Source organism: Bactrocera latifrons, unplaced genomic scaffold, assembly GCF_001853355.1.
Source record: "Bactrocera latifrons isolate USDA-ARS-PBARC rearing strain unplaced genomic scaffold, ASM185335v1 scaffold_29, whole genome shotgun sequence".
In the NCBI taxonomy this organism is placed as follows: Eukaryota; Metazoa; Arthropoda; class Insecta; order Diptera; family Tephritidae; genus Bactrocera; species Bactrocera latifrons.
The window spans coordinates 1834022-1845344 of record NW_017536518.1 but is presented as its reverse complement, the minus strand read 5'-3'; the positions used below and the strand labels follow the sequence as shown (position 1 = coordinate 1845344).

Here is an 11323-nt window from a genome sequence, read left to right as displayed (position 1 = left end):
TTTGAAATTTTTTTTATTTTTTAATTTCTGATTTTCATAAAAACTAATACAAAAAGTGTCTTTTTTATTAAAATTTTACTTTATAAACTTCGAAAAAAATTGAAACGGGAAAAAACTTTGTTATCTGCTCTTGCTCAAAGCTTGCTTACTTTTTTCATTAATAGTTTCACGTTCTTTATTGCGGCCATCTTCGATGGCCACTTTGACTACTAAGCTTTTCTAGTATGAAGACGCTAAATATTTGGCTAAATGCTATCAAAAAAGTTGTTGACCTCTAGCAAATTCATTACCAATTTCCGATAACATACAAACACACATACATATACATACAAATAGATAAATATACACATATATATGTGTGTATATAGGCAAATAAATATATTTGTCTGCACATTGAAACTTTAAATGTGCTAACTTTGATATTTCGATATTTTACTTCCATAAACACACAAGCCACTAATCCAAGGTTCACAAACTTGTTAATTTCACACTTTGCATATTTGTATGTATGTAGGTATGTGTATGAAATTTCATTAAACTCACTGTTAGGAATCGAGGTGGAGATGCGGTTGTTATTTGCTACATTATTTCCACTTGTCACTGCTAACACACCAGCTGTTGTCGTTGTTGTTGTTGCGGCCGGTAACAGCATTTCACGACTATTTGCTGAGCGTTGGAGCACTTCCTGATTGCCATCGTCACTCGCATATTCTGGCTCATAGCTGTGCCGATACGCGCTGCCCCAGTGGCCGTTGAAGTCGTCCTCCTCGAGTGTTAGCAGGTGGTCCAGTACCTGAACGCCACGTTCAAGTGGACCGTGGAATTTGTTGATTAGCTCGGTGAGACGCAGATTGAGACCGTTCACTTCCGGTTGGGACGCTGCCCAGTAGAATAGATGTCGCCCCAAATGACTACCCAAACTATTGGCAAAGGCTTCGATCATCTTCTACGCGCTGCAACGCAGACAAACGTCGTCGACATTATAAAACTAAATTGCATAATTTTCTAATTTATATATCACGATTTGTTTGAAGCTTGGCAGTTGTGCTAGTGTTTTGTTCCTAGTGGGTAGGCGAGTATGTGTGGGTGTGTGTGTGAGAATATTTTCAAAAGCGATCTGAAAGCAGAAAATAGATACATTTTGAGTGTTAAATTGTTGTGTTTTAGTATAATCGAAAAATACACGTCTATGTATGTTGGTTTGTATATTATGGTTTTGATTTTAGTTTTGAGACAAATTACTTGTTCTTTAAGTTTAATGGATGACATTGCGGTTTTTTGTTTGACTTGAGATTTTCTGTAGTTGATTTTTTCACATTTGGTGGCTTTATTTATTTTTTTATAGTTTTACATGTAATTATTATTATGTAATTTTATAATTTTTCAAGTATATTAGTTTTGCTCGCCTAACGGTTATTTGTATCACCTAAAGCTTAATGAGCGAAATATAGAGTTATGTATGTATGTATATATAAATGATCAGTATGACGAGACGGGTGGAAATCCACTTGTGAGCTAAAAAATAAAAAAAGTGGCTTCTACCGATAGTGGGAAAAGAGATGAAATCGGATGATAACCCAAATTTAGGAGAAAATTTTAGTGAACACGGACGCCACGTTACAAAATCGGCTGTATCTCCGAAAATAAGTCGAATTTTTAAAAATCCTTCCAAGATCATATTTTTGAAATTTTGAAAATCGATTTTCTTCAAAATCCTAGACCAGAATACCCCCTTAATCATACGCATACTCAGTGTATGTAGATATATATTTACACTATATGTAATATATACATGAATTTATATTAAATATACATATATACATATAAACACTTGGTACTGCATTGTTGACCAATTTTTGTCCGAAGTTTAACGTTTCCTCAAATCCGTTTTCGGCCACTTTCACCTCGCTTTGGCTTTTCGTGTTGCAGGAAGTTACATGCTTATATACATACATATGCGATTACATTGCATACGGTGACTACTTAGTATGAATCTTATATCCGATATGATGATATTTGTATTTTTGTTTTGTTAACCGTACTCATTACATTCGTTATTTCATTACCATGCACATTTCCCACCTATTTCTTCTCTCTTCCGCATTTATTGTGTACTTGCATTTTCAAGTGTGAAATAATTTATTTTTCATTTCGTGGCCTTCTTACTACTTTTGGCCTAATAATAACATAAGCGCCGAAAATAGGAACAAGGAGTGGAGTTTAATTAATTATTTTTTTATTTTGAATTTTCACTTTTTTTTGTGCATTTATAACTGTGTCAACTCACAAAAAAAGTTCATGCCGAGCTTTCTTAGCAGGTTTTGATATATCGCAGGCAGAACCCAATTAGTTTCAACAGCTTTTTAAAATAACGGTGAAATATGTTTAGATTTCCTGTATTAGTGGAAAAATGAATGAAAATCAGCCCAAATAAAAAAATTTCAAATTTTATTATTAAACTTTTTTTTTTTAAATTCAAATTCGTTTTTGCAATAAAATTGGTTGAACCGTACTCGGTATGCTATGGATAAAAATTTGAAATACACTGTTTTAAGAAAAGGTTTTTTGGTGCGGCAAACCTTAAACTGCTATGTACCATATGATCACATTTGACCCGGACTAACGAAAACATATTTTAATAGAAACTGAGTGTATACCGAGAATAAATTAATTAGTGGCAATCTTTTATTTAAATTCCATTAAATTCTGACAATTTTCGTAAGTCTCTAATAGTTTAAAACATAATGGTTTAAAGGGGGCCTGACTTAGAAGCTTTATACAATTTTTAAAAAATTTCTAAAATTTTAAACTTTTTTTGGATTTTTTTTAGGTTAACTAGAAGATAAATTATGAAAAAATATGAATCTCTTGGAATTTTTTGTTTCCGATAAATGCACATGCGAGATGCATCGAGCAATTGCTTTCCAAAGGCGGAATATCAAAGATTTCGTATCTAAAAAAATTTGTGACTGATGCTTAAATATATAACTATAAACCCTAGAAATTTCGCTTTAATCCTTTATTTCTTTCCTCAAAAAAATCAATTTTTTGAAGCCTCTAAACCAGGCTCCCCCCTTAAAAGAACGTTGTTTTTTACTATTGCAAGTCAGGAACTATTTTGAATATATGTATATGAAAAGGTGATGGGTAAATAAAAATTTCGAGATAAACATTCAATTACTACTTCAGTCACTTAATATCAGTAATTGCCTTTAAATGTAATTATATCATCATTATATACCAATAATGATTATCGTAGCTTGCATTATTTTTGTATATAATTATTGCTGAATTATTGTGAAATTTACTTACTTTTGAGCCGTTTAAATATGCCAACGCAGAAATAACGTTTCCATAGAGTATCCAAAATGTATGTGTGAGCAAAAAATAGTAAGACTCCTTATTAAAATTTCGCTCAAAAACCCATTCGTTGGAATATTTTTTTACTAGGTTGATATGACTGTCAGTGACGTCTGTGTCACATCATAATAATCATTAGTGTTTAGTATACGCTTGTCTTCTTGAATTACTCAAACTGCATTGAGCGATTTTTACGATGAGTGAAATTATTCAACAAAGAAGTTCCATCAAATTTAGTGTGCGAAATCAAATTTCTGGTGCTGAAATGTTCAGAATGTTGAACAAGACTTTCGTTGATAATTGTTTGTCCCGAGCAAGTGTTTTTGATTGGTACAAATTATTCGAAGAGAGTCAAGAACCCCTTGACAACAAACCATGTCTAGGATGGTCATCAATATTAACTGATCATCAACACGTTAAAAAAATAAAAGCATTGATGCTTAAGAATCGGCGATTAACAGTCGGAAATCTGATTGGCATCGTTGGAATATCAAAAGGTTCAAAAAATTAATCGAAAAACAGTGTCGCTTTAACGTCTGTGAAACAATGCTTTCCGAGTACCTTATCGACTAGGGTGTCATGAAACGAAGTATTACTGGCGATGAGTCTTGGATCTATGCTTACGATCCGGAAGCAAACGATCAATCGAACCCGAATATCGCGGCAAAGATGAGCAAAGCAGATCAAAAATTAAGGTTAAGTTGAAAAAAAAAAAATATATGTATGAAAGCACCTAAATGTTCACCTTATTTATTAGCTGCACCTTTTCGTCATCATTTCAATATTTTCAACGATTTCATCGCCATCTCCAGCAGCAGTGGTAGCCAACAGCAACACAAACAATAACAACAGCAAGTGGCACAAACTTCATGCAAAAGCTATAGTACTGTGATACAAAAAGGTTTTATTGTTTGCCGAAGCGCGATGGCATGGATGGCACCACCGCTGGTGGCTTGACACAGTCGCCGTTGCTAATGTCCGTCCTCATGACGGCGAAGAGCAGCGTTGATGCTGGCGCTTGCACGTATGAATTATGCAACGCCTTCCAAATTTTTTCTCGCATTTCTGCATATGTACAGTTATAAATATGTCTGCAATATGATTTTTTCGCCTTAACCATACGCCACTGGGAGCAGCGTGGGGCCGAAACAATAGCAACAATTGTAGCAACAATGTGTGAATGAAAAGAAAATGCAAAGGGGAATGTGAATTTGCGGGCATTAACAAAAACGTCATCACATTTCAGTAGCCCAAAGCCATCATTATTCTTCGTCACCGGGTGTGTGGCGGCAGCGATGGTTGTGTCGCAAGAAATTTTTTTTCTTTTTATTTAATTTTTTTTTTTTAATTTTTATTTTTATTTTTTATTTTTATTTTTTATTTTTATTTTTTTATAACGTATATTTTTTTGTTTTTAATATTTATACCCTGAACAGGGTATATTAAGTTTTTTTTTTAGATTTTCACTATATTTCTAACACCCAAAAGAGAAAGTCAAAGACCCTATAAAGTTTATGTAGTATAAGTGTTTACCTGCCTATATGTGCACAAAATAGCCTCTCAGTTTTGAGATATAGATCTGAAAATTTCCGCAAGCCTTTTTTTGCCTCAATAAGCTGCTCATTTGTCGGCACCGCCGATATCGGTCAACTATATCATACAGCTGCTATACAACTGACCGATCAAAATCATAATAAAGATATTTTTATACACTGTTATGCTATAGAAAATGCACCTGTGAAGGGTATAGGTATTCGGTAGATCCGAATTTAACGTTTTTCTAGTTTTTTCTAATATTGTTTTATTTTTTAATTTCATTTTATTTTTTTGTTTCTTAGTATTTATCTGCGTACATTTTGCTCTCCCGTTTGCTGCTTGCCATTCCGTATTTTTTTTTTCCTAGCAAATAGTCGCAAATGATTTTTTATTATTTCTTTATTTTTTCCCAATCGAATTATAATGCTAAGCGCGTGCAATTCACGCTCACCTCTCCGCCCATTTCGCCTGTCTTTTCACAGCTATAATATATGTATGTATGTGTATATCTGTGTGTATACATATGTGCTTGAAATACATTAAGTGCATATGCAGAGGCCTGATTAGTAGTCGAACGGCAGTGGCAGTGTTGCTAAGAAGATGTTATTGGTATGCCAACTTAGTTTCCGGCAATCATTTTTTTTTTTTTTTTATTTGTTGTTATGGAGTTACACATACATAGATATGTACAAATAAACGCTTTTAACTTTAAATTTGTGAATTTGTGCGTACTTTTTTTGTTTTTGAATCGCTTAAATCGCGCGCTGTCTGTACGCGCCCTGGTACGCATGCGCAATTGTAATTATTTGTTTTATTTCTTTTTTTTGTTTTATTATTATTTACTGCTAACGCCCTACCGGCATACCCATTAACCAATCTTTTGTTTGCGATTTATTATCCGATTCAATTGTATAATCCGTTGACTTAAATTCATGCTTATATAAGCACTTATGTTTATTGGTATGTGTGTGCAAATATTTATTCACATAAATTTGGTTGATTACGTACAGCTACTTAACGTGTAGAAGGTAAATGAAGAAGTAGCCGGTGTCTGAGAGTCGCCAACGCTAATTACAGCGCATCATCTCGCTCATTAAAGGTGCACGCCGCTCATATGAACAGTAATATATATATGTATATATATACATGTATATATATAAAGATAAAATAATAATAAAAATAGCAAAAAAGTCCTCACTAATCATTTCATATGACTTTGATGATTATTTAATATTATTTAATGACACAAAGCACAGCAGCAAGTGCGGCCAATAAAAATTTACCCAGCTGCATTTGTACTCCATTTGTAAACTATACTTTTTTATTTCTCCTTTTTCGCATTTTCCCATTTAATTACATATAAATTCATCTCTTCTCTTATTTGATTGCTGTAATTACATGCAAAGTTGCTCACAATCTCGTGATTTCCCACTGAAAGTAAACCTGCATTTGTAGTTTTGTTATTGTAGTTGTCTTCACTTGGCGCCTTTTGGCGTTTCTTGCTCTCATGCTTTGATTTTCATGCAAAATGTTGACCGTAAGACCATTTCGTCACCTGTCCTCTTCGCTATTAGTTCATTGCTAATTGATGTTTTGGCCATTTGTGGTGTTTTTGTTTTTGTAGTGTTTGAGTGTTGTTGTGAAACGTGTGGCCCACATACTGGTCGTACAATTGGGGTATTACAACTGTCGTTGTACTATTGACTTTATTTATTTGCATTTCTGCAACTAACTGTGCCAATGCAGTGGTGGAGTTCAGTTCCTGGTTGGATGTTAAAGACATGTTTTCACAAATCTCGCTACACATACAAAAGATCAGCTGGAAAACTCCTTCATATTCCAAAAATATGTCAAGCACTTCTTATGTACACAACGTATTTGAGACTCCCCGGACTTTCAAAAAACAATCAACCATATTTTCACGTATTTAATACAATTTTTTGGTATCACCTTTAAAATAGGCTCCTCAGGCAATTCAAGGTTCTAAAGCTCGGCTGGTATAACCTTTAGTGCATCCAGCGAATTTTGGTATTTTGATGTCGTCTCATTTCATGTATTGGATTACTAATCGCTGGATTGTTGCAAAGTTTCGGCGTCATATTCATAAACTAACGAGTTCAGCTACATCCTGAAGCTACCGCTTTCGCGACCTCTAGTATCAGTCCAGAACATACTCTTCATACCGAAAATAACAGCGTAAATATGTTAAGTCGATTCGACTTCTCAACAATATTGAGCTCCTCTGCGATTGCTGCGAAGCCAACACGACGATTTTCAAGCACTGTTTCTTTTCGATGTTAGCGTTATTAATAGATGTAGGCTCGCATGAGGCGAGTTTTTGATTATGCACTTCACAACCTTCCGTAAATACTTTTTGCCACTCAAAAACTTGTGTTCATGATAAAGACGACTTTCTCGACAATTGTTGCGCTATCAGCAGCAATATTCTCGACACTACAGACACTTCTTTGTCTCATTGACACGGGAACATTTTGTGCCTGTGGATTAAAATTTTTGCACTAGACGCTCAATTGTTAATCTGACAACGATTATGACGACCATTAAATGGACGTAACGCTCTTAAAGTTGTGGCCACTGACTTCGAATTTCGGTAATAAATTTTAATTAATTCGGCTCGTTATTGGATCGTATATCTTTCCATGATGAAATGACAAACCTTACTAAGGAGAAATGTCAAAAGAGCAGGAAAAAATAGTGAGTCGTTTGCCGTACCTATGTAGAGGTCTACTTTTGAAGCTCCCTATTAAGAAACCCTATAATAAAAACGGCGGATTGAGAGCCATATGATTTAATTTTTTTGAACTGGCATTCCCTGATAAATTAAATTAATAACTAGCACATTAGGAAAAGGCTTATCTAAACAATAAGCTACAACTAGCGTCTTGCTTGCACTCAAATATACAAATATATAGTGGAGAAGGTCATATCAGCCCGAAAGAACTAACCTCAGTTATAATTTTCATATACCACAATATGTTATTGTTTCCGTTTCTCTCACATCACCTTCTAGTAATTGCATTAGTCTAATATTGTTTATAAAAAACCCCTTTTAATAAGTTATATTACAAGTTGTTCGACCTGAATATCAGTAAATCAATTGATGTACAATGTCGCACATTATTAACTCATTCAAATTATTAATTCATATTAATTTTAAAATATATTACAAGTTTCTAATTAGAAAAGAACATATTGTTCTCTTGATAATCCGCAAACAAATATGTAGCAATTAACAATTTCACACCCACTAAAGCGTGCACCTTTTCTTGTTCATAACAGCAATTCCATTATGAAATATTACTAAGCGTGACTAGTTTATGACTTAATGCACACTCAACATTTGAACCTAAAGCATCATAACAATTTTTTCATCAAAGATATCTTATTTATACTTGTATACTACTAAACTCAAACCTTGCACACATACAAACATACACACTTAGACTGTCGTTAAACTATTCCCAGTGTTTATTGTGTTTTAAGTGTGTTTTTTCATTCATTTTTTTTTTGTGTTTTTGTAATTTTTATAGTTGCTCTTTATACTTGAACGATTAATTTGCGCCAGCAGCAACAACATTTGTCCACAACCCAAATCATTTGATGGATTTGACTTGTAGTGCCGCAACGGCATTGAGTAATTTGGCGCCCGAACGCCGCAAAAACTGCAGAACATATTAGAAAACCGTTAAATTTTTGCCTAATCACAGCTGTCGAATGGGCCCTTTGCATTTTCACGCCGTTTCATTGCATAACATACACCATTTTTTGCGCACACTTGCACTCGAACTCACAGGCACATGTGATCGTGTGATTAAAGTGTTGATTGTCGATTTTTCTTAAAGTCATGTTGCAACAAAATTAATGATTTGCTTAAACTCATACTATTTAACGTTACATATTGTGTTTACTAAATTAATTTATCGCTTATGAGTGTGTGTGTGTGCATAAATATTTCTATTGGAAATATTTGTAAAGTGAAGGTTCTCTAATTGAAAATGTTCGGAAAATAGTGCTCAAGTAGGGATATTTCGTCAGCTAAAATTAAAAATGACGTAACCTCACTTTTCACAAGTTTACAGCCGAAGGAAAAACGTTATAATTGAAACCAGTCATAGAAATTTTAGTTTTGGTTATGAAAGGGTTATATAATATCTGGCAGCGGTAGCTGAAAATTTTATGCTCCCTACATGTAATACGATTTAGTGAATCAGAAGCAATAATGACTCCGATTCGATTTATTTGATGATACGTTAATTTTCATTTTAGTTGACGATTTGTAATACGGATATTTTAGTATAAAAATGCTTCTTTGGATAAAGTCACTTAGTTTTGGTTATACATATATCATAAAATTTGATACGGACTTAAACTGTTTCGCGCAAACCGAATAATTTTATTAAATTTTATAGATATTGTTTCCTCGGTTGGTACCACCTTTTTTATGTTCTTGCGAAGTTCAAAATCCAATGTCAATTGATGTATGTTAGGCAGCTGTTTGTTTACGACGCGATTTATCAGGCGGTTTTTAACATAGGAAAAAATAATTGAACAACAAGTTTGCTTGAATTTTTTTTTTTTCAATGAAATCAAGGGTACGAAATCGTTGAAAATGTTGCAATATTTTTTTAGGGAGTCTACTTTATCACGAATACAAGTATTTGTGTGGCACAAAGTAATCAATGAAGGCAGTGAAGTCATCGAAAACTTGTCTCATGTGAGGCGTCTATCCACCTCTGTTAATGGCGATAAAATAGATAAAGTTAAACAAACAGTGTTTGAAAATTATCGTGTTGACAACAGAGATATAGCAGAGGATCCTAACATCATTTATGGTATGACTGAAGTAGTTAATGTTTTGGGTATGAAGCGTATGAGTATGAAGCTTGAATGTTAAGTAAAGGCCGCAAAAGAGATGCTAGAGAACGTAGCTGAGGACACTAGGACGTGGGTTTATAAATATGACATGGAAACTGTTCAACAATCTAGCGTTATAACATTACAAAGAGAAGAAGAAGTGAGGCCTATAAAATATGTGTGCGAAATTTGATTAAGCTTTGATATCCTTGTATTTTCTCTTATATTGAAAGGCGATATTATAGATTTAAAAATATATAAAAAATGTAGTTTTAGTCTGGGTCAAATTTGCTCACATGTCGTAAACCTTATCGATTCGCCGTTAATAAAGATTTGTATGTAAAATATATGAAAATGTAGTGTCAGTCCGGTTCAATTTTGATCATACGACTTAAACCTTATACATTCGCCATTTCTCTCCTCGCTACCTTTAGTTTTCTTTTTTGTTTAAAATTTGTTTCTGAGAACACTAACAAATTAGCTATTTGAATTCTTTACAAGAATGTATGCCTATCGGTATTCTTTAATACCACCATTCGGTGTTTGATACATTTTTGACCAGTTTTACCTCTGCGAAGATCTCAAAACATGATAATACAAACTTCTTTGAAAAGCTTGAGGCAGAAAAATTTATGAATGTATAAAAAAGATGTAAGACATTCACACTGCTGGAATACGGGGATCTTTCAAAATATTATTTGGTGCAGAAGGAATGAAACGCAACCTAATTGTGCATGTGTTAGAGGGTATGTCGGTTCATCATGTGCATCGCTAACACTGTCAGTCTGTTAGAATAGCAGTTGGTAGTTGGTTCGATTCGCTACTTCTTACCGCTTGGTGAATCGAAGACAGCTTGCACTACAAAATTGATATACAGTTATATCGCTTTTTGCCAGCTTTAAAGAAGTCAAATTACAATTTCGGAAAATTGTAAAATATTTAATTGGTTCTGCTTATGCTGAGAAGGTTAAAATCTACGCATTATAATTACGGTAAAAGTCCAAAATTTTCATGCTCTTGCACTACACGACTGCAGCACACCGTTAACCTATTAAATATTCAACAAGTGTGTTTGTTTATATTTTTCTGCACTTCAAGTACACTTTCTACATTATAGAACCTACAAATGTGCATATACGTATTGAAATTTCTCTGATTACATAAATAGTGCGCTATCTGCATATTCAGTATTTGGTGAATTCTACCATATATGTAAAATAATGCTGTCTCCTAATTTATGCGCATATGCTAAATGTCTTTAACCTTTTCCAATTCTTAATTAATTGATTAATTCCAAATATATACATACACCATGGTCCAAAACACAGCTCAAGGGCTAACATATGTATACGCACAGTTACCTTCAACCAAATATATGTATAGTATACTCATATTTGGTGTAAATAGCCACGTTATTTTGTCAACGTATTTTGAAAAGAAAGACACCGCACGAAGACCTCTAACTCATCGCCAAAAATGTTGTCTGCTACACGAGTCTCATAAAGAAGCCGAGCAGTAGCATTGATTGTTAGAAAATAAAACCAGCTTGTAC

General features: G+C 33.7%; 2 protein-coding genes across 4 annotated transcripts in view; one reads left to right on the top strand and one right to left on the bottom strand.

The window, feature by feature from the left end:
* Nucleotides 1-11323, top strand: part of LOC108970201 (transcription factor IIIB 90 kDa subunit-like) — a 41634-nt gene that overhangs the window by 9404 nt on the left and 20907 nt on the right. The window lies entirely within an intron of this gene.
* The window catches only part of LOC108970200 (BTB/POZ domain-containing protein 6-B), a 21335-nt gene that overhangs the window by 6245 nt on the left and 3767 nt on the right, over nt 1-11323 (bottom strand). For 2 of the 3 annotated variants that reach the window (XM_018935453.1, XM_018935455.1), the window contains exon 2: nt 544-1117. In XM_018935453.1, coding sequence (XP_018790998.1) covers nt 544-943 — 400 coding nt within the window. In that variant the 5' untranslated portion in view covers nt 944-1117. Of the gene's footprint in view, nt 1-543; nt 1118-3312; nt 3579-11323 lie in introns of those variants that run through there. The other variant, XM_018935454.1, reaches the window with a different exon arrangement.